General features: G+C 43.5%; 1 protein-coding gene and 1 long non-coding RNA gene across 4 annotated transcripts in view; one reads left to right on the top strand and one right to left on the bottom strand.

Annotated features, from left to right (window-relative positions):
- Positions 1-23,961, top strand: part of LOC100710714 (MTSS I-BAR domain containing 1) — a 78,369-nt gene that overhangs the window by 38,868 nt on the left and 15,540 nt on the right. For all 3 annotated transcript variants that reach the window (XM_005463689.4, XM_025902268.1, XM_005463690.4), the window contains exons 4-7: positions 16,897-16,981; positions 19,179-19,270; positions 19,388-19,462; positions 19,689-19,700. In XM_005463689.4, coding sequence (XP_005463746.1) covers positions 16,897-16,981; positions 19,179-19,270; positions 19,388-19,462; positions 19,689-19,700 — 264 coding nt within the window. The remainder of the gene's footprint in view (positions 1-16,896; positions 16,982-19,178; positions 19,271-19,387; positions 19,463-19,688; positions 19,701-23,961) is intronic.
- On the bottom strand, positions 7,360-10,976 carry LOC112843503 (uncharacterized). The gene is made up of 3 exons (XR_003215878.1): positions 9,526-10,976; positions 8,782-8,823; positions 7,360-8,211 (listed from the first exon to the last, which is right to left on the bottom strand). It is a non-coding gene; the product is annotated as an uncharacterized LOC112843503 (long non-coding RNA).

Below are 23,961 nucleotides of genomic sequence, written 5' to 3'. Positions count from 1 at the left end.
TGTGTGTGTGTGTGTATCATCTCCAGGGAGCAATGGGAGGATCAAAGTGTGTCTGGCTTAACAGACACCAGCCAATCAGAGGCGAGAGAGAGCTGCCCAAACAGGCTCTGGGTAGTTAAAACAGTCAGTGTGTTCATACACACAGGTGTGTGTGTGTGTGTTGTGTGTTGTGAACTGGCAAAATTACGGCTGTTGTCATAGACCCCCCACACAGTTTGTTACTGACACAACAGTCACACACTAGGCCTTCTTTAAAGTGGAGCTTTTATGCTTGTTGTGGTTTTTTCTTATTCGCTGTCATATTTATCCTGTTCCAGTGGTCGATGATCTTATTAAACATGGCCAGAGTTTTAAATAGTGAGGTCAGTGTTTGTACGAGTGATCCCTGTGGGCTGAAAGCTCAGTTTCACTCAGTTTGCAATTCTTTCCTCTGTTTTCCCTTTTCTTTGGATCTGTATCAGAAGCCCCGCCCACATTCTGGTTAAGAGGGGCAGCCAATCAGAAAACAAAAAGCCAGCATAAAGGGAACGGAGCAAAAACATTGTTTTCAGGATGGACAGGATGCTCCGAGGGGCTGCACCGAATCCCAGAGTGAGATGAATAAAGGTTATTTTGAACTGGGAAGCATACAAAGCTGCTCCAGCAGAGTCCAAGGATAAAAACATATGGAGGTGGAAATAAGCATAGGGCCCTTTTAGTAAGTTCTGGTCATACTGGTGTGTACAGCAGTGGTTCTCCATCAGTCTGAGTCTTTTGGAAAGATTACAGTTTGTTAAACAGCAGACGAGCAGCACTAGCCGGACTGCCTCAGACTGTCTGCGTGTGTAATTAGTGTTAAGTGCTTTGTGTATACGGAGATAAGGTGGAGCTACAAAGACACACTCTCTCAGCACACTGTTATTATCTCTGCCTGTTTGAATCTCTTCCTTTTTCTTTCCTCGCTGAAAGCTTTTCTGTCTGCACTCTAGTAACTGCTGTTTACTGTCAACACATCCCAGTTTCACTGCTGCGACTCTGCTGCTGCTGATAATTACAGTCAGACCCGTTAAGACGCCGGCACATTTTCTTTTGCATGAATTATTGTATGATTTAAAGAAGAAGAGAAAGAACTAACAATTTCATAGATTTGAAGCAAATGTGTCAGCTCATATTAAAATTTCGCCCGTGATTGAGCAATAAAGTTTCATGTCTGAATAATAAACAATATTCACACTTTTTGGTTTTAATGACTCTGTGCTGGAAGAGGAATTTGTAGCCCTTTCTTCCATTAAAAAGATAGTATTAGGCTCTCAGCTGTAACCTGCAGTTCTGACCTTCACCACTAGGTTTCCACCAACTCTGCACGTCCTTGATTGAGGCTGGCTCCAAAAGTGAGTCAGTACCCTCACAGTCCCATGTTGGTTTTGTTTGTTTTTTGTTTTTTAAAAGCTCAGCTTCAGCTGTGTAAATAACATGTTTACAGCTAACAGTTGGTCTCTGTGAAAGGCTTTCCCTCCACACCATCTGTAGACAGACCGAGCTTTCTTCACCTGTTTCAGTACTGTTAAGATTTCAGATTATTGGTATGTGTGCAGACTGATAATCAACCGATAGTTTAGTGCTAGCCCTCACCTCTGTTAATCCAAGCCACTGAACTAGACCTCTGCAACATGTTTGTGGTGTTGGTGCATTCTGGAGAGTCTCTAATGGCTTACTGTGTCGTACAAACTGTTGTGTGTTGAAGCTTATGGATGCAGCTCACTATTCAAACTTGTTGAAATAGCTGATAACTTAGCAGTCCTACTTCTTGTCCAAATGTGGTCACATCTGGCAACCAAAAATGAACCTAGCGATCCCAAAATACCAAACTTGAGGCTTCAAAATGTGGAGTCCCAAACAGGGGGATGACAACATGATGGCTTTCTGTTTTTACATTCAGTCTGAGTGTAAAGTGAGCGAGTGAGCGATAAGACTAGAAAACCACTGGCAGTCCATTTCCATACCCTGCGTTTGTCTTGCAGAGAGAATTAAGTCATGAAATGCAAACAATAGGAACTATAAAATGCAGAATATGCATCCAAGATATTGCATTTTAGATAAGTAATAAAAACAAATATTCATTTATGGCCTGGAAAGGTGAAGGAACACTGCACCCACCCTGAACCGCTGACCTTAAAGCTCTGCACATCAACTCCAACCATGTTCTTAGTGGTCAAAGTGCAGCTTAAACTAAACTGCAAATAATATAATAGAACAAAGTAATGATGATGGCAGTGTTTGCAACCTCATCATTAACTCCATCCATCACTGGATGCAGATTTCAAACCATCAAACACTTTTAATAGTGACTGCGACACCTGCAGTGGAAAAGAAAAAATGATCTCCATGTGACTTTTGACCACAGATGTGTTTTTATGTTGCAGTAATTGCTTCACAGGCTGTGTTCTCTTACTCGGGCTGCAAATCAGTGAAATTGCACAGAAGCTGTTGCAGCAACTGAAGAGGCAACGCCGTCTTTACCGGAGAGGTCGAACTCTGAAGTGACACAAGCTTTTAGCATTCAGACACCGCTCCCTCTCTGTCAAACACACACTCTCTCTCACACGCACACACACACACACACACACACACGCAAGCACGCACTCTCACACAGAGGGCAGCGGGTGTACACGGTGAGCCTGCCAACTCTTTCAGACTACAGATTAGTGGTGAAATAGGAGCTGTGGTTTCACTCGAGGGGCTGGCAGCAGCTCGGGTCAAACAAATCAAACGCTCACTTTGCTTTGTTTTAGTCTCAGTTCAAAGGGTGTGTGTGTGTGTGTGTGTGTGTGTGTGTGTGTGTGTGTGTGTGTGTGTGTGTGTGTTGGCTGAAATTTTTCAAAGCTGGGGATGATAGCGTTGGATGCTGTTTTAAAACGTTGGGATTAAAGAGCGTCTGATATCAGCGGGATCTGGTTTCTGCATTCCTGTTTCTCTGTAGATCGAAGCAGGTTTCCACCCGTCTCACGTGTGTGTGTTTGGTCAGTGTGTGTGTCTGTGTGTGTGTGTGAGGCCTAATGGCTGTGAGGTTGGTTTGTCCCTCTGTCCTCTGAGTTGTTGTTTCATTCATTCTGTTTTTGCAGCTGCCAGAGGAGGAACAACTAAACTGTTCATCTCGTCCATAAATATCTCCCAAATATTCACCTCATTGAGGGAGCTCCTCAGAGGCAGATAAATTGGCTGTATTGGTTGTGCAATAGTTCACCAACTCATGGGAGTTGTAACCAGACCGAATGCTGCTGTGCTTTAAATGTGCAGCATTTGGAGAGCTGTACGAGTTTAGGATGGCTCACAGAACATTTTCCACTCGAGCTAAAATGTCTTTCTAGGATTTTTCCCAGGATAACAAACCAAGATTTCTCTTACCGTTATCTGAATTGTTAAACGTTTGTAGCTGGGATACTCTGGCTCTGGTTTGTCATTTTAAACAGCTTTGATTATACTTCTAATCTTTCATGGGTTTTTGGAAGGCGTGACTGCTCCGTGGTCATAATGTCCAGGTCGCTGTAACAAACTGAACCCTGATAATCAGGTGGTATGGAGAGTCAAGTACAAGACCTCCAACATCTCGGTGTAATCAGTCATCTCCTGGATGTGCTGGAGGTTTAATCCACGGATGTCCCACCTCACATTTGAAAGGATCTGCAGCCAACAGCTCACTGCCTGATGCCACAGCGCAGCTTCAGAGGCCTCGTAGTGTCCACGTCTCGATGAGCTGCTTTACTCACACATGGCAGAGGTAGAATTACACTGAAGGTGTTGGTGGAGGCATGTTAAGATGAGATGCAATGTTCCTGACTTCTGTCTGATAGTCACAGCTGTGATTACAGGCATGAATGAATGAATAACCACACATGAAATTAAGGGACAAGATATTGGTGTCTGTTTAACCTGCTCAGATCTGGCGTCCACATATGTGGACATCACATTTTTGGTTGTCTAGACCAAAATACTAAAATTTGATCTACAAGGGCCTGATGTCCACTCACGATGACGTTAAACTGCTTCTGTTCTATCGAAATTTAAAACGAATGTCCTCATATGTGGATCTCATTTTTCTCAGAAACAAAAATCAGATAATTCTTTGTTTTTACATTCATCAGGTTCCAATCAGCCCAAATAGCAAAGAGAAATTAAAAATGCTGCCATGAAAAGGTTCAGGTCGTAGGAGGTTAAATGAGATTTTGAGAATCTTTTTTTAAAATGTCAAAAATTTCAGCATTTTTTTTGAAGCCACTACATAAAAACAATAAGTAAGTCTTTCTTTCTTTTGATACACACATTTTTATAAGCAGTTATTCTGATGAATTCAACCTTTTTTCTTAATAGTGGAACACTTGAAGTTGCATCACGTGCCACACACTCCATTTTCCTTCCTGCTCAGCGTTCCTGCAGCGGCTCACTGAGCCGTGGTCAGAGCAGCTGACAGGACAGCAGCTGCCTCACCGCTGATGATTGACAGTTATCAGTGTCCGTGACAACCCCGCCCCGCCCCCGTTACAACCATGTCGGGTCAGCAGATACGAGCGCAAAAGGTGCAAACCGTACGACCGCCTGCTGGAATTAGACTCAAAAATAAAAATAAAATAAAAAATATAAATAAAACAGCAGATGATGCAGACCAACACGAAGTCTTAAAAACCTCATTAAAATGTTGCTGCTCGTCTTGTTAGTGTTGCGTTCACCATTTTTATATGAATCCCAACAGCAGCAAACTGATACAGCTTTCCAACTTCAGGACGTAACGAGAGAGGGAGGTGTTATTTAAAGAATCTTAAGCCTTTACTGTATCTCTCTCACACACACACACACACACACACACACACACACACACACACACACACACACACACACACACACACACACACACACACACACACACACACGCTGCAGAAAGCATCCTAAGACTGCAGCCCTATGGCAGGCGTCCTTGGATCGCTCCCCTCCCCTCTTCTCTGTGTGGTATTCCAGGACTGTACGACCCCGGTCGCCCCTCCATGAGATGTGAGGAATTCTGTTTACTCCCTAAAAACACTCCCACTGCGTGTGTACTCTATCCCAGTTAGGAGAGGTGATTTTGAAAGCTTAAAGATGGCGCAACGACGCTTGGATGTGATCAGATCTGGTGCTGCCACATTCATAGATAACAGATATTGAGTTCTTTTGCTGCACATTTTCTTTTTGTCAGCGACTTCATAGGCCAAATATAAAAGTTCAGGTAATGCATCATCTTGTTTCTGTCTCTATGGTTCAGGAAGCAGGACCTCAAGAAAATTGTGACATTTTTGCACATTTAAAAAATCTGATTGGGCTAAACTCAAAGCTGCACTATTTGTACTGCAGCGCTCCGTACAAACAGAAGCTCTCGCATAAAAAGAGATCAAAGACATCAAGAAGCCCAAAAACGTGTTTGTGTGCACTGTGGAGTGCATTTGAGCTCAATGTGACCTTTGTGACGTGTCACTAATTGGCAGGAAGTTGGTATTTCGTGCCTCTGCATTAAAGAGATTGACAGCGAGCGACACCTCTGCTGCTTGTTGACACGTGAGACGTATTGAAGTTGTAAAGTGACCTTGGCTATATGGAGAGAGAGATGCTGACTGATGCAACCACCGGGCAACAGCATGCGCCTGATTTAACGCTGGCCATCACCTGATTAGTTACTTCTGTCACGCAGCAGCAGACTGACAGGAGAAGCTGAGGTTTTGCGGGACCTTTTAAATGGTTTTTGTCTTCTTTACGGCTTTTGTGCCGAGTGTGATCATGATGGCATCACAGCTGTGGTCATGTGTGTGTTACTGACAGGCAGCAAGGGAAAAAAAGAGTGAAATAAAAGTGCTAATGTACGGTGATGCCAAACTCTGGGGTTTTAGTGGGTTAAACAAGCTGCTGGGATTGCACCATTTATCACATATTGACAGTGTAATCATAGAATAGAGCAGCCTGCTCTCTAAACTTACAGCTTTAAACTATTTTGTACTGAAACCACATGATTTCAAAAGATTTGGGTTTTGGTTTTTTTTTTCTAAAGGTTGAGACTTATTTTATGTGAAACTTACTTAAAAACATCCCACCCTTAATTAATGCATTGTAATTATTTTGTTATACACACAAGAAGATCCAGATTTTACAGTCTCAGTAAAAGTGGAGGCATCTTTTAACAGATTTGCACATTTGCTGCCTTTTTAAAGAGTAAGTTTCCTGTTTGTTGTTCTCAAAGGTCAGAGTTTGGGTACTTTGTAGCTTTTTTCTCTTTTTTGGTGTAACTAAAAACTGATCCGAGTTGAGCAGAAAACATGAGTAAGACCAGCTGACAGCATTACCCAGATGATCGTGCTGTAGCTACAGGTAAGCCCATAGAGAGACCAACCCACAGACAACTGCGTCCACTACAGCAACTGAAAGGATCAAAGTACTGAAACGGTTTTACTGCGATTCAGTCAGAAACACTTTACTGACATTGCTCTGACCTTCCAGGCACATATTTAAAAACACAATGCAGCAAAAACTCGTCTAGTAAACTCAAGAGTAAAGTGGACATCAATATGATATTAGATATGACACCAATTATAATCACACTTGGCATGAAATGAAGACACTAAGGGCATGTGGGTTGCAAAGCGGGTTGAAGATACGCAGGTACCCCTTCCAGTGCAAATGGTGTAATTTCTATGTAAGGTCTTCTGTGTGAATGTGTGCAACGGTATCAGCTGATCTTTAGGGTCTGTGGGCTGGATGTGAGTTCTTGGCCTGTTAGAACTGAGGTCACAATGTGGTTTAGCTTTTAGTATTTCTTTTTCTTTTTCTGGGTTTTTGTTGTTTGTTGTTTGGGATTAAAGAAGACTGTCCCAGAAGAAGAAGAGCAGGGTCGTTGAAGTGTTTGTGTCCTTTTAATCTTCACTTCAATCTTCCAGTTTTCCTTTCTTCTTCTTCTTCTTTTATCCCATCTTCTGTCCTCTGCAGCTCCAGTTGTCATTGTTTTTTTCTTCTTCCTCCTCCTTCATGCTCCAGTTCTCCAAAATAGCTCTCTAGTCGTAAGCTCCCTGTAGCAACAAGACAAGAAATATAGTCTCGTTCTACAGGACACTGATTTACTGCCTGTCCTGCTGGGCTACTGTGTGTGTGTGTGTGTGTGAGTGTGTGAGATGCTTCAGCTGCTCCAGTTCCTCAGCCCAGTTCCACCAGTGTTCGTGTGGAGCTGCTCCTGTGGGAATGCGATGGCTGAGCTCACATCCCAGTCGGATGGATTTAAATTCCAGTCTTAGATTCCAGGTCACTGTTCACTTCAACACTGCGCTGACGCGGCTCAACATCCGCTGGTTAAAGTGCCGAGAGCGCTCGACAGCGAGGTTATCATCTCGGAAGAGTCGGTCGGGAATCTCGATTTATAAATTAGGGTTGAAAGTGTGTGTGCTGGATTAGAGTCGTGCCCCAGGACACTCCCCAAAAAGTTTCTCTGTCTTTTACCCAGAAAGCTGCCGATGCTTGTGATTGCCGTTTGTGGCGCTGAAAGCTGAACTTTCAAAGACCTCCAACATGGCGGTCAAACATCATCCAGAAGTTCATTCAGGAAAATCAAGTAATTCACTGTTTTATTCAGTACTAAAGATGCAAATAACCTCATTCAAACTGAGCCAAACAAACATTAGCATAAACTAAAATATCAAAGAACTCAGTTCGTTTGTTTCAAGTCTTCATCAGGGAGGAAACAGAGTCCATGAATGCACCAAATCTTTCCTCGTAGTGTTTCCCGAGTAGAAAACTTCCACTTAGGGCTGAAAAATCTCAAGTTAAACTCCACCAACAGGACGAGTCTTCAGTTACCTGGACAGATATCAACAATCATTCACCAAATTCAACCCAAATCACACAGGAAAACCCCCACACAGCGCCATCAACCACAGGTAACAAAAGCTCATCTTCAAAGGCAAATAAAGGTCATAACAAAGTAAAGTCAAAGTCCTCATAAGCCAGGATATTTAGTGGGCTGTCTTATAAATCCAGAAAGTCTCCATTGTCTATTACCTCGTTGTATTGACAGAGGAATATGGTCAACTCCAGCAGCTTGCAGTGTAAAAGAGTAAGTGCTTAGCTAATGTCACCTGTGTGTTTGGTGCAGTTGTTCTGCTCACCTGTCCTGCAGCCTTTTGCTTTGCTAATGTTAAAGAAACTTTGCAGCTGGGATGCTCTAGGCTGTGGATTACAAATGAAGTTTTACAGTTAATAAAATAATTCATAGAAAACAGTAGTTCTTCATATTTAGTATACACATTCAGTAACATGCATACACTCTTATATTGTACATATATTCATATAACTCTCAGATTTAGCCTTTCTTATATTTTGCTTGTTCTTATGTTATTGTATTTTTGCACACCTCTGTTGCTTGTGAAGCTCGCACACAAGAATGTCACTCACATGTACTGTACCAGTGTACCTGCACATGTGATGTGACAATAAAAGTGATTTGATTTGATATTTTAGATTATATGCATCCCTCCAAAGAGCATCCAGGAAGAGCTCCTTCTTAAAACAGTTTGAAACATTAGTGTAATTTTTTACTATAGATCATGAGATGACAGGGACGTACAGGAGGATAGACCCTTTCCTGAACTCAAGCTACTAATAACACTCAATAATAAATCACAGTGAGAATGTCCATTCTAGCTGTTATCTGAGTTTATGTGACGTACTAATAGTACTGATTCATCAACATGTAAGCAGCGTTTTACTGTTGTGGCTTTGCTGTTTTTATTTCCTTACCCTCAGCTCTGCCGAAGGGTCACCAGGTAAATCTCAGGTATTCTGAGAAGAGAAATGGGAGAGAAAAGGGGCGTGGCTACTGTACAGTGTAGTAGTGGTTTTATTTTCCTACAATTTAAAGTAAAATCTGCTTTCACCGACTCGTGCTTTGTTTCCTTTTAAAAGTAGAAATGATGTCATATGAAGAAATTCACAACAACAATATTATCTCTATAAACAGACATTATTGGTTTATCTCTTTTTACCCGATAAACTCTTATGAAAGTTATGAGTCTAAAATCAAAACTATATGAACACAGACAAAAAGAACAAAACACACTTATTTATATTCTTCTCGAATGTGCATAACATTTTAACTACATTACATAGTCACCATTAAAGCTAAAGACATTTTTTACAGCTTCACTGTTGGAGCTGCTGGTTGGTGGAAGAAAACAGATGAGAAGATAAATTATTCCAATGCAAAGGGATGATTCTGCTCTGTTTTTGGCACTGGCTGAAGTCTCTTTGTGGTCCAGAGAAATGAAAGCTGGCACAAAAAGTTGAATCAGTCTCGTTTGCTCATTATTTATTCAGATAATTCCAGATTTCCGTCAGAATTGTGCCAAAATGAGACTGCATCCTATTTAGTCTAAAAGCAGAATCTTATGTCTTATGAAACTTTGTTTTGTATCATCTGTGCTGTTTAACACTTTTCCAGAAGTAGTTTTTGGTTTCTGCTAATCATCGGTGAACCAACGTTACCTGAGACAGATTTTTTTTCCTCATAGGTTGAGATCTTTGAACTCCTTGTTGATTAGCATGTTTCCTTCATTTCGCTCCGGTCCAGCCTTGGTTTTGATCTCTTTCCCTTCTTGCTGGTCTCTGACTAACAGCTCATTTCCTGTGTGGTGTCACGGCCAGGGCTTCTTCTGTCTGAGGGTTTAAACGGGCCGAGTTTGGTCTCCCATGCAGATGAACTGCTGTGCAGCCTCGGGGCCGTTCTGTCTGCAGAGCAGCGTCTCTGTCTGACCTGCAGCCGGTTCGCTCTGAAGCTCAGACAGAGACGCTGCTCTGTCCCACTGAATTGGGTCAGCTGGATCTCAATACCACAAACACACACACACAACACACACACAACACAGGACCCACGTGAGAAGTCGGGTCAATCAGCTGCATGTGACCAATAACTGATTGACTGATTGTGACCCTGCAGGAAGAGCTCTAGCCTGTTAACACCGGACATTAAGTTCATGCTAATTGTGCCTAAAAATCAAACCTTCGTACTGTTTGTGATGAAAGTTGAGAGATTAGAGAGTTTGCACTGGTTTTTGCAGAGATATTAGCCTGAGTGCATTTTTGTGCATTGGTGGACGACTTGTCCAGGCAGCGTCTTGGTGCAGGCAGGAATACGATCATACTTAATTAGATCATATTTCCTTACTCAGCTATTTTTCTAAAATGATCTCCTTTCGTTTGTTCTGCTCAGCATTTGCACTCAGTTAAAAGGTTACTAAAGTCAAATGTGTGTGTTGTAGTGCTGATTATTGATGTACACAGTGTTTGTGTGAGTTACCCAGTTTTACAGAGAACTGCCATAGCGAGGTCTGCCTTGTTTTGACTACAAAAGACCAAACACACCACTCGCATTGTGGTGCTCAAATCTCTTCAAAAAAGGAAAAATGAAAAAAAAAAAATATATATACATTTGCAATCCCGACCCAGTTACTCAGAAAACACACAAACCTTGTTGTGAGTAGTTTTGTGTAGGAACCATTTGGTTTCTGGTGAATTACAACCTGCCAACCCAAAGAACTGCGCAGCCAACTAACATCACAGCCCAGCTGAGGGGACGACACTGACGTTTACATCATGTCACACTGAGCGTTTCTGCCAGAAGAGCTGTTAAGCTTGGCGGCTTCAGCCAGCACGTTCGGGGTGTGGAAGGCAATTTTATGTTGCACTTAGGTTTTGTAGCTCTACCAATCCACTAAAATGTAAATTGTGGGGTACAGATGGGAGAGCAGAGCTGTGTTGACATCGATGTGTCTCTGTGCACACAGCGCGTGACGTGAGAAAAAGACACCAGGAAGTTAATTTTCCACTTTAGAGCCTGTGGCAGTGTGAACGCACCAGATCACAGTTTACATCCATAAAATACAGCAAAGTGACCTAATCTACTGTAATTATACAAATGGCTCAGTGGATCTGATGTATGCGGATAGATCAAAGAGTATTGAGCTGCAACATGTGTTTTATGTCTTAGTAGTTTTTCCAAGCTGCTTTTATGTGTAATATGGCAATAATGGATTACTAACATACAGAGTTCTAGAGTAGTGTCACTACTACAGAGCTCGGACACACACTCAAACTGCTCAAGGATGTTTCATCAGTGTGTGAAGGTTTGCTGTGTCTCCCAGCACGGTCTCGAGAGCCTGGAGGAGATTTCAGGAAACGGGCAGTTACTCTAAGAGAGCCGAACAGGCCGCAAAAGGTCTTTAACCCATCAACATCTGTATCTGCACCACTGTGTAAGGAGGAAGAGGATGAGCACAGCCAGAGCTACAAATGACCTCCACAGGCCACTGAGTAATCAGAAACAGACTTTATGATGGTGGCCTGAGGGCCAGACGTCCTCTGGTGGGCCCTGTGCTCAATGTCTGGCACCGTGGAGCCAGACTGGCATTTGCCACAGAATACCAGGTCCACCACTTTCCACCCTGAGCTCATGTGACAGACCTGAAAGGGTCTGCCTGTATGACTGGTTTGGTGGTGATTGTCCGAGGAGGCATACCCATGGAGGGACATACAGATATCCGCAGGCTCAACAACAGCACCCTGACTGCCTTCAGGTATCCGGATGAAATCCTTGGACCAATTTTTAGACCCTGCGCTGGAGCAGTGGGTCCTGGGTTCAGTTCCTAGAGGAGGAAGGAACAGATACCACTGACTGGCCCCATCAGCTCAGTGATGCCCTGGTCCAGATCTGGGAGGAGATTCCCAGCACACCATCTATCGTCTCATTAGGAGCATGTCCCAATGTTGTCCGGCATCCATGGCAGCTTGTGGCGGCTGCAGAAACTACTGAGCAGCATTTTGAGTTGCTGATTGAAACTTTGGCAAAGTGAACTAGCCTGCCATCTTTTTTTTTTTTTAACTTAGATTTTTGAGTTGTTTTTGTATTCAGCTCTCTGTGTTGATCATTTTCATCAAAATATGTGGCATTGTTTCCGTCCTAAAACATTGCCTAGTCCATATCATTATAGATGTATATGCATGTTTTTCCCCATTGTTTTCAAAGGGTTCTTTTAATTTAATTTTGAGTGTATTTATTGCACTTTAAACACCACAGAATGAGAGTTATCTTATAATCAAGAGAAGCCAGACATCTCTACAGCTGATATCTCTAAAACTAGGCAACAGTTTGGGTTGATAAACAGCACTAAGAACCAGTGGTAAAGCCTTTTGTCAAGAGAGACACCGAGTTGGAGATCCTGCCAGGATCACCACATCCACATAAACAGGTGTCCTCGCTTTAGTAGTTTTAGGTTTGATTTGTTTAGATCTGTACCAGGCTCTTTACAAATCAGAAGCACAGTGTGTGTACACAAAGTGAATGATGATCTGGCTTAAAGGACTCTCACCTCTTGGTTTGAATGTGAATTGTAATGCTTCAGATCATTGATGCTGCCTCCTAAAATAAAGATTGTGCACTGTTAGTCACGCTATCTCAGACTGTGGTGGTTCGGAGAAATTGAGGATATGAGGTCAAAAAAAGGTTGAAAGACGTGGGCTTACAGCGTGTGTGGAGAGCTGCCCAGCCAGCACTCAGGCCAAATGTTTGTAGATGAAGTCGTTTTCACAGATCTGCACGATTCAGCTCGCCAGTGAAAAGGCCATCTCGAGCCTTTTGTCCTGTAAGAAAACCTGCCATGTCAGCTTTATCAGCACGTTTGGATCACATAGACCTTCAGAAGTGAGCTCATTTGGAGGTCTGCTTTACGATTTTGACTCTATTCTTGTCGTAAAATCTTTGCAGGAGAAGCCCTGCGGCAATTCTGACAAATTATATCTTGCACCACCACCAGAGATGGCGGGTGGGAAATTTGGCCTGGACCGATTCTGAAGTGTGACATCTTGTTTCTCAGAGGAGGGCAGCAGAGAGGAGGAGATGAGGTGAGAAGAGAGGAGGCAGCACCTCGTCTGAATGTGAGAAGAGACGAGAGGAAGATGTGGGAGTGATGGAGAGATGGTGTGAAGAAGGGCAAGAGGAATAGAATAGAATGTCTGTATTGTCACTATACAGTTGTACAATGAGATACAGGAAAGTGGAAGAGGAGGTGGTATTTGGAGTGAAAAGAGCTCTGGCTTCTTAAAGAAATGGCTAAATCAAACATGGTTGAATGGCTGATGGACCGTACAGCCCTGAGCCCCGAGCCCTGAGGCTTCAGGGTTCAAGAAGCCCTCGATAACATCAACAGAGCCCTAAGAATTTCTTCCAAAGTAAAAGAAATCAGGCTCAAGTTAGAGTTGTTCGGCCCTCCAGTTACTTTGGTGCTGGAGTAATTTTGGGAGCCAGGAAAACTTTGCGCTAACGTGTCTTTCAAGGAATCATGACCCCGGTTATTTAAAACATCTACAAACTTTGTTGTGAACAGTTTATGGGGCCACTTTTCTTTTTTTTACTGTCTACAACCAAAAGAAGCACACAGCTCACTTTGTGCTCGCAGAAACACCGTACAACACGCATGACAGAGGTTTAGGGTCATCCAGCAGAAAGCCAGTCTTTAAAGTGTTTTTAATACGTCTTTGCTATTGAAACTATCTGTAAACACAAAAATAGTTTTAGTGCTGAAAGCTTATCAAACTTGGACAACTTGGTCCTTTCATCCACCACAACCTTATCTTGGACTTGGTTGCCGTACATTTCTTCCACTCACATAAGTTGATTGACCCATTAAAGTTATAGCTCAGCTGATGGGAGCGGCACTAATATTTTCGTGCTTGTTGCAGTGTCTCTGGTATCAGCCTCTTTTCACACAGCTTTCTTCTACACATTGATATGGTTCAGTTCCCCATTTGGTACTTTGTTTCGTTTTCACTCGCTGAGAATTCAACATGGAAGATTTAATCATCAGCAGTCCATCATAGAGACACATGGAGGGTAATGTTATTTCCTCTTATATTTGTGCTGGGAGCAGGATAGCTCGTCTTCGCTGTGCCTTCGATGGCTCTAAGGAGCCTGAAGAGAAGGCAGAAAAGAGACATAAGGGTGTGACAGAAACATGTCTGAGAAAGGACGAAGAGGAAAGGAGGAAGACATTGGGAAGGGAGAGGAGTGGTGCATTGCAGTGTTCACCCACCCCAGCCAACTCGCGCGTTTGCACAGTATACTTGTGAGGGCTGTTCCTGATGATATTCCTTGCAGAAGTTAAAGAGTAAGCAAGTCCACAATACACGATATTAAAAGACAAGAATTTGCTAGTCAGGATATTAAGAAGTGAAGAATTCAGGCGAGGTTGAAGTCAAAGTTGGAGAGGAATGTGGTTGTTGATGGTCTTCACATGTACAGGAAGGCGAGCGCTGGCGTGTGTTGGAGGAGCTGCTGGATCTCCAGGCTGCCAGGCTGAGTTGTCGTGAAATTTTCCCCAGGAGGGAGTGTTCTGTCTGGGGGGGAGAGAGGATGACCATCTGGCCTATTTGGGCGCCTGTGGAGCTTCTGCTGCACTGACAATCAGCTCCCCGACACCCTGCCAGAGTGTCCCTGAGCAAGACACTGGAGGTTGAATGCTGTCCATTTCTGGAGTTGCTGAAATTGCTTTATTAACTTGTTTAAGTTATCAAATGTTTTTGCCTTGTTTTCAGTCTTAAATACAGAAAAATGATATTTATTTGGCTCATGTTTTCATGGGTTTGTTTAGCGATTGGCTGTGTGGGAGAAGGTGCAGCTACCTTCTTTGTCATTTATTAACGTCTCAGATTACACAAAATAACAGCGAACTCTGAGTCGGCTTAAATTCACAGAAGAATGTCAGCCAGTCCAAGATACTTGGAACAAGCTTTCTACCAAGTAGGCTGATGAAGAAATCCGGTGTTGTTTATAAGTGCGCTCACACTAAATATTATCCAAGTCATCATTTGTAGAGGTGCAAAGAGTCAAATCCAGGAGTTTCCCTTAGCTTGTAGCAGCTAATGCAGCATGACTGTGACGATGGTGGTGTAGATTGCAGCGCGGCATGTCTCTAGAATCTCTCATGAATGTTCACCTGGGCTGAGATCTGGGCGACTTTGAGGACATTAGCCTTTCTGTGGATTTGCACTGATCAGAGGATGACCTACAACAAGGTCCAGTGTGAGATTAAAAAAGGATTATTCTGAATTCTGGATCATGTAAAGCTACTCTAGCAGACTCCAGTGATAAGAAAATCACAGCTGTACATGAGTGGAATGGCTCATGTTTGGATGTATTTTTGATGCTGTGCAGATCTAATGCACAAGTGAAAGATGTCAGACCCACACAGAAGTACGAGGGCTCTGCAGCTCGTCTTCGCTCACCAGTTCGCTCATTTCGACAGTATCTGTGTGTGTGTGTGTGTGTGTGTGTGTGTGTGTGTGTGTGTGTGTGTTTACATTCTCCTAGAGATTTGCTTCATATAACACAAGCTGATGACATGCAAGTGTTGTATTCACGAGTTGTTTTTGCTGTCTTAGTTAGGGGGAATAATTCTGTTTTGTACACATTTACCATCCCTGCTGATTATAAACAGGATAAATTATTCCATGTCAAAGCTTGTGGTTTGTGTTTACCTGTTATGTTGAGGATGGTGGTTGCATTTTTTTTATTATAATCTATTAAGAGTTTATTACTTGCTACACTCACTGGGCACTCCGTTAGGGTCTAGTACTGGATCGGACTCATGTTTGCCATCAGAATGACCTGATTCTTCATGGCATAGATTCAACAAGGTGCTGGAAACATTTAGGATATTCTGGTCTAAAATCACGTGACAGAATCACACAGCTGCTGCAGATTTGTCAGTTGCATCCATGATGCGAATCTCCTGTTCCGCCACGCCTCAAAGGTGCTCGATTGGATTGAGATCTGGTGACTGTGAAGGTCATGTTCAAGAAACTGTGACACAGTGTGTTATCCTGCTGGGAGCAGACACTGTACACTGGGTACACTGAGTACTCAGACAGCCTGGGGCATTTAAATGATACTCTGTTGGTGCTAAAGGGCAGAAACTGTGCCAAAAGAAGTGTTCCCCATTACACCACCAGCAATAGCCAGAACCACTAATAAAAGGCAGGATGGATCTAATCTCTGTTATTCATTCTAACTTCTGAGCCTACCATCAAAATGTTGCAGCAGGAATGGAGACTCATGAGACCAGGCAGCGAGTCTTCAATCGTCTGTTGAGTCTGTGACAATTTTAGCCTTGGTTTCGTGTTCTTAGCTGAGAGGAGCAGCGCTCGGTGTGGTCTCTGCTGCTATAGCAGATCTGCTCTAAGGTGTGACTTGTGCGTTCTCAGATGCTCTTCTGCATACCCCAGTTTTAACTGGTCACTATTTGACTCGCTGTTGCTTCTTATCAACTCAAAGCAGCAGCAGCCTGACCTTTCTCTTCTGTCTTCTGGTATCAGGGCATTTGCTCCTAAAGGAACTGCTGCTCACATGATATTTTCTGGTTTTTAAACCCTAGAGATGGTTATGGGGGGAAAGTCATCAGTTTCTGAAATACTCAGACCAACCTGTCCCACACCAACAAGCATGTTCAGACCTTTAAATCACCTTTCTTCAGCATTCTGAGTCTGAACTTTAGCTGGTTGTCTTGATTACACCTAAATTCATCGAGTTGCTGTGACTGACTGTGCAAGCAGGTGAAGGCTTGTAGCTAATAAAGTTGCATGTGAGTGTATATGGTATTGATAGTGTTTCTTATTTTGAAGAAAACCTGTTTCAGCTTATTTAGAGGTTAAATAAATAGATGATAGGCAGAAACACAGGATTTACGGCACAGGATCTGCAAGTGTGATTTTAGTTGTGAATTTGCATCATGTTGAAAGTCTTCCAGTGATCTGCAGCTCCCGGTCTGACTGACAGATTGTCCTCTGTGTCTGTGTGTTTGCTTTCAGGGGGGACCCGGGACATCGGTTCAGCCCTCACCAGGATGTGCATGAGGCATCGCAGCATCGAGGCCAAACTACGCCAGTTCTCCATGTGGGTAGATGTGTGTGTGTGTGTGTGTGTGTGTGTGTGTGTGTCAGATGAACAGGAGTGGCCTGTCCTCCCAGTTCTCCATGGCAACCTGCTCTTCCGCCTGCCTCAGCTTTTAGATCCTCCATCTTGGTCCATCAGTCTCTGACTCAATCTAATGACATCATTGTGGCTGAAAATAATTATCCAGATCGTTTTTATAAATACACCCTCGTCCATCTTTGTGTCGCCTTCGTTCTGCTTTTACGAATCCTCCTTACACTCTTCATTACTCATCTTTTACATCCACGTGACCGCAGAGTGCAGTATCAGCCCCAGTCAGTCCTGCTGTGACCACATCCTTTCACCAGCTTTCTTTCCAAGAGCCTGTAAACCTCACCTACCGCTCCTCCTGATCAAAATCAGCCTTCCTCTTTTTCATTTTGCCTTCGCTGCAGAGTCCATTAACTCCACCCGTATGAAAGCAGAGAGTCTGAGAGATTGAAATTGTAAGATGGGACCTCCAGCTGACTCTGTGAACAGGGATGCAGTAGCAGGAGGATGCAGGGTTCACCTCTGTTAATAAAGTATGATGTGTCACGGCAGACATCCAGTTATTTTCTATGTGGCTAAGCAAAGCGTCCCAGATGCCCTTCACCCAACCACCTCCCCCCTCCAGCTCCTCTGTGGGGATCCAGAGGTGTTTCCTGGCCACATGGGACGTAAAATCTTCTTATTGTCACATTATGCAGTATCAGGCTGATAAATCTTGAATAAGTGTTCTAAAATAAAGTTCAGTTTTCACACCAAAATAACCAAGTAGGTAAGGTTTTTTTTAAAAAACTGAGGGTAAACGTCCTTTAAAGTTGACCGAGCTGTTTCCCTTTGACTTCTTTTTCCCTTCTGGGGTAACATGTTTGAGGTCACAGTGTCAGAAAGCAGGGTAAACGCTATAAAGACACATAGAAGTAGCAACAATTTCACACTGCTTTCTTCTTCAGTTTCACCAAACTCGAGTCCAGTTAAATGATGACTGAGTGGAATTTCTCAGGCAACTGCACTGACTCACATCATAGATGGAAAAGGGCTGAAAATTAGCAAGTCTGCCCAGGTGTTTGACTCACTGCTAACTGGCACTGGAGCTGCTAAATGACCGTGGCTCAGGGGATTGGAAAGCTCATCTGTAACTGGAAGGTTGCCGGTTCAATCCCCCTGCTCTCTCTGTCCTGGTCGTTGTGTCCTTGGGCAAGACACTTTACCTACCGCCTACTGGTGATGGCCAGAGGGGCCGATGGTGCGATATGGCAGCCTTGCCTCTGTCAGTCTGCCCCAGGGCAGCTGTGGCTACAACTGTAGCTGCCTCCACCAGTGTGTGAATGTGAGAGTGAATGAATAGTGGAATTGTAAAGCGCTTTGGGTGCCTTGAAAAGCACTATATAAATGCAATCCATTATTATTAATCCATTATGACCTCTGCAGAGACATTTAACCTGGGAATGAAAGCTAATTGGTCCCTTTACAGGGGTTTTATTCTCTACTAGTAATCACAATATTTATTCTAGACCAACATATCTGAGACTGTGGGGCTGCTGGTGGTGTGCAGATGACCAGGGAAGAACACATATGCACAGCAGCTCATGTAAATCCCAGTAAACATGACCTCATAATATCTAATGGATCTCTGTGATGCTCTGTCAGCCTTTAATTACTAAATGGAAAAATGACCTCAGAATAAATCCTCTTCAAACAGCTTTATGAATCAGCTCTCTTCTTCATTCAAGAAACTGAATACATATTCTTGTGTCAAATTATTGTAAATCCAAACTTCTTAGAAGTGGTAGAAACACCATGGCATCCTGGGAGTGATCTCCATGCACCAGTTTACTGGTGATCGAGCCCCAACTGAGGCAGAGAGGCTCATGCATGCTTTGGACGCTGTATGCACACATAAATCTGGTCTGCTTAACAATATCAGCTCCTTTGATTTCTGCACATGCATCGGTTCTGTTAGGAATAAACCGCTGCAGCTAATCACTCTGGTAATAATAATCTGCATTAATTCCCCACAGATTTAATCCGGCCTTTAATTCGAAACTTTAATTCGATTTGTGTTGTGTGGTCTTTATTGTCTGCAAAAGGGACAGCTTTAACCATAAGTGGTGTGTGTGTGTGTGTGTGTGTGTGTGTGTGTTTGTGTTTGTGTGCGTGTGTGTGCTTTCAGGGTGTTCCTGGACTGTCTGATCAACCCTCTACAGGAGCAGATGGAGGAGTGGAAAAGAGTCGCCAACACTCTGGATAAAGACCATGCCAAAGGTTACACACACACACACACACACACACACACACACACACACACACAATAAACCGCTACATACATTTCAAACTTCACACGCTGTTTGCATTCACACCGTGTTTGTGTGCGTTTTCCAGAGTACAAGAAAGCCCGTCAGGAGATCAAGAAGAGATCATCAGACACTCTAAAGCTGCAGAAGAAAGCTAAGAAAGGTTTGTCACGTGTGGGTTCACTGCATAAAAAACTGCAGCTGAGGGGCTGCAATATTTTGCTGCGACTTTAAACTGTTTAAATTAAACACTTTGTGGTATTTGTGGGAAAATTCAATCATTAGTTGTTTTATAGGGTGTAACTGCATGGAGCAATGTGCCGATGTAAAAGCTAATACCATGTTTTTATTTGTTTCCTTTGGCGTCCCATCGTGCTTTGCTCGTCCAGCTGATGTCTTCGGTAAGTACGCACCCATCTATCCACCTTTCTTGCTCTCCTCATAATGCAAAAGGCTCAGGCGACTGCTGTTTTCCATTTTTACTTCTCCAATGTTTAGTCTGAGTGTGGTTTTAATATTTCAATAATAAAAAAAAGAGTGTGTTAAACTTTTCGACAATAATCCAGAGGGTGAGTTTAGAGGGTTGTGAATATATCAACAGGGAGAATATGAAACAGTCGCACTCTGACACCTCCAGCTCAGTTTGAGTTTCACATCCAGCCCACTTCGGTCGGCTGAAACATGTTCCCACGCTGTTTAGATGTTTGTGTGACTCACACAACAAAGACTAGAGGCACACCGACGAGAGTCTTCAAAGGAAATATTTTCATGGCTCGTTCAGTAAAACCGTGTTAACCAGTGTGACTCAGCCCCGAACGCAACACGACAGCAGACGACGGGGTCAGCACCAAATGTTTGAGTCCTCCCTGTGGGGTTGTGGAGAGGCTCAGTCAAGCAAGGGAGTTCAAACATCTTGGAATCTTAGTCACATGCGATGGGAAGTCGGAGAGCATTGGATTGGTGAAGCCACGGTGACGGTGAAGAGAGCTGAGCTCAAAGGTTTCGATTTACTGGTCCATCGACACTTCACCTCTGGTCATAAATTCTGGGTAATGACTGAAAGAGTAAAGTTGTGAATATCAGTGTTTGTTTTCACACCTGCAGTGTGTTTAAATCAAACGTTAAAAACACGGTAAATGCTACAAATTTACAAACGCCTCAGCTGATTTGAATTCAGAGTAAACAAACTACAGGTGTGAAAACGTCCTTAGTTTCATCTGGAGGGTGGGTGGGCTCGGGCTTAGCGATGGGGCGATGAGCTCGGACATCTGGAGGAATCCGGAGGAGCTGTTGCTCCTGCAGCGTCAAAAGGAGCCAGTTAAGGTGGTTCGGGCTGGATAGATTACTTATCTCATCTGGACTAGGAATGTTTTGGGAACCCCCAGAGGGAACTGGAAAGTTTGCTTAGGGTGCCGCCACCATGACCTGACTTCAGATAAGCAGAAGAGAGCGGGCAGATGAACGGACGCTGACAGAGCTGCAAAGGTTATCCAGAATGTTTGAGGTGTGATGAAAAAGTTTGGAAAACAGCTCCATAAAGACCAAAAGCCCTTATTCATTTAAAATTAGCTGAGCTTCTGTTCAGCATCGTCTTCTCGGGCATGTCCAGATAGCTTCCACGCTGATGCTATGTTCAGATCATGACCTGGAGGTCCTCGTTAGCGCCGTCCTCTTCAGCTCCATCTAACAGCAGTGGACATAGTACATGCTGAATCCTGTGTAAAGGAAGCACCGTTACCTGTGCAGTCTGCGATTTCAACCAAGGACCTCAAACTTGAGAGAGCAGAGACGAGGATGGTGAGAGCTATAACTGAGCCAATATCAGTGGTCTGTCTGAACGCAGTGACACCAGGATATTTTTTGATAATTCACAGTTGTAGATGATGAATTTATCCTCGAGGGTCAGACTGTTAATGCAGAGTAAACCTCTTATTTGCAGGCTCATAGAGCTGACAGCATGACTGCTGACTCTTAGTTTTTCTGTTAAATAAAGGACTTGACCAATTTGTTCTAAAAGAACTTTTATGATAGCATGAAATCCAGTGGAATTACATGAATGTGATGTGGCAATATTACTTCTTCGCTCTGCCTGCTGAACTCCAGAGGACTACGAGTAAACACCAAAACAGGCTCTGCTTTTAGAACAAGTAGTCCCAGTCTGAGCGATCGCACTGAAACCAGCCTTATTATGACTGGAAACAAAAGCTTGTTGTTGCTGCCGACAAAGGACTCGATGGTTTCCAGCTTTGAATTGAGCTTCTAAGACAAAACAAACAGGACCCAGGGTTGACCCCAGAGGAACCTCAGATGTGGTCAGACTGCTTCGGTCCTCAGGTCCTCCCAGCCTGTTATTACTGCACGAGAGGAAACTCCCTCTGCACTGGAGTGGATGTCACGAGGGAAGAGGACATGGAGAAGTTTCAAAGAAGGAAAAAAGAGAGGTGGAGGAACTTGTGCTGGAATGAAATGAATGTAATGACAGAGGATTGAAGACTGGAAAATGGAGGGAACGCTCTGATGAGTAAGAGTTAATGTTATGAGAAGAAGATTGAGGGAAACCACCTTAAGAAAGGTTTTTTATTTATAGTGCTGGCTTTGAGCACGGGAACTCGAAATGGATCGAGTTTAAACAGGAAAAGGTGAAAGACAAACTGTTGATACAAAGCTGGAAACAGCACAGCTGGTCTAAAGCAGTGGGTCATGTGTGGGGCGAGCTCCAGCGCCCCATCACAGACACCACCATGTAGTGCTGAATTTAAACTGGGTGTTATGGTCCTCTATAGATTTTATTACAGTATCATATAGGATCCTGGAGTTTGAAAATCCAGTCTTGTAGCTGACAGTCTGCACCAGTTTGTCTTCATGTGTCTCTTAAATTCAAATACGTGGATGTGTTTTATATCCATTTATACTGTGTAGCTAAGAAAATTAAAAACCTGGCATCTGCAGGTGTCCAGGGTACAAAAGAAATAATGTTATTTCTTATTTATTCATGTATTTATTAATGTGCTGACACGCACCATGGCTCAGTTCTTTTTACTGCTTGCTTTAGGGTCACCACCACAGATCATGTTCCTCCATCTCCCCCTACACTAACCCTCTGCATGGCCCCTTCACTACATCCACAAACCTCCTCTGAGGTCTTCCTCTTTTCTTCCTTCCATCTTCAACATCCTTGTCCATTATCTCTCCTCTGCACATGTCCAAACCATCTCAGCCTTGCCTCTTCAAACTGCTCAACCCGAGCTGCTCAACCTTGGTCATTGCCAGTGAAAATCTTGACATCTTCAGCTTGGTCTCCTGTCGTTTCTTTCAGGTCACTACCATCTTGTAAATCTTCCCTTTTCCCTCTTGCTGCCATCCTTCTGACACAAATCACCTCTAGCACTTTTCATCCTTTATTTATCCAGGTGAAAGGTGATTTGTGATGAGATTTAAATCTCATTTCCAAGAGACACCTGGGCAATTGTCTCCACCCACTCCACCTTGCCTGCACTCTCTTGTGCATTGACTTTTTGCTTTGGGTGTTTGACCCCAGGTATTTAAACTCATCCCACTTCCATGTGAATTATTATTGCATCATTCCCAATAACAATTATCCCAAGGAATCTTAAAAATCAGAGAAAGTAAGATCCTACAATGAGAGAGCGAGAGAGAGAACCCCAATGACCAGGTGATGTTTTATGAGCAACACTTGGTGACGGTGGGGAGCAAAAACTGACTTTTAACAGGAAGAGACCTCAGATCCAGGTTCAGGGAGGGGCAGCCATCTGCAGCGACCGACTAGGGGACGAGGGGAGAGAGAAAGACCATGAACCGGTTAGGTTATTGGGTTTGGTAAATACAACGTTCTCACTCAGACCCCTGATTGCATTACAGTGGAACTCCATGTTGATAGTCCAATCCTTTGGAATGAGTAAATAGTGCACAAGCTTGCAAAAAAATCTGTTGTTTTTGGGATTGTGGGTCTTCTCAGTTTAACCTCGTGCTATATCGAAAAGGCTACACAAGGGCCAGCAGAGGACACGAGGATGAGGAGAAAAGAAAGCATTCAGAAATGTCTCGATTTAGACAAAAAAGGAGGAGATCGTGAGATAAACAAGAACATAAGAGCGATGTTCTGCCCGAGACATCCTGTTTGTTTGAATTCTGTGGGAAACCTGGAATTACGTTCACATTTCTGGAAGCAAGTCCTCACCATTTCTTTCCTCTTTATCACTGAAGCCTGTGCTTGGAAAATTCTTAAAGAGAGACGGCGCGCGTTCTCCCGTCTATCAGCCCGACCACAGAAGCCGGCCTCGGATCTCGCTGGAGGAATGAGGAACTTTAATTGCATGTTTATGTCTGTCCTCAAATCCAGAAGATGAGATTACCAAACAATCGCTTTAAAGAGGAGAAACTGAACCCCAAAGCACCATGTGAAGGGGGAAAGACAGCAGTTGTTAGGAGTGAAATTAGCTGATTAAATGTGATCTTGTCACACAAAAGTAAATGTCGCTTTGAGGTTTAGAAAATTGCTGCAGGCATTTTTCAGTCTGCTCTGTCATGTCGTATTGTCATGACAGCAAAGTCATGAAAAGACGGAGTAATCACGTGTTAGTCTGCCTGCTCTCTGCCGCTGTGGGCCTCGGCTGCAAGCAGTTCATGGCACTGTCCGTGGTT

Source organism: Oreochromis niloticus, linkage group LG22 (assembly GCF_001858045.2).
Source record: "Oreochromis niloticus isolate F11D_XX linkage group LG22, O_niloticus_UMD_NMBU, whole genome shotgun sequence".
In the NCBI taxonomy this organism is placed as follows: Eukaryota; Metazoa; Chordata; class Actinopteri; order Cichliformes; family Cichlidae; genus Oreochromis; species Oreochromis niloticus.
Note: the sequence above shows the minus strand (reverse complement) of the source record. Positions and strands in the feature narration are given on the sequence as shown.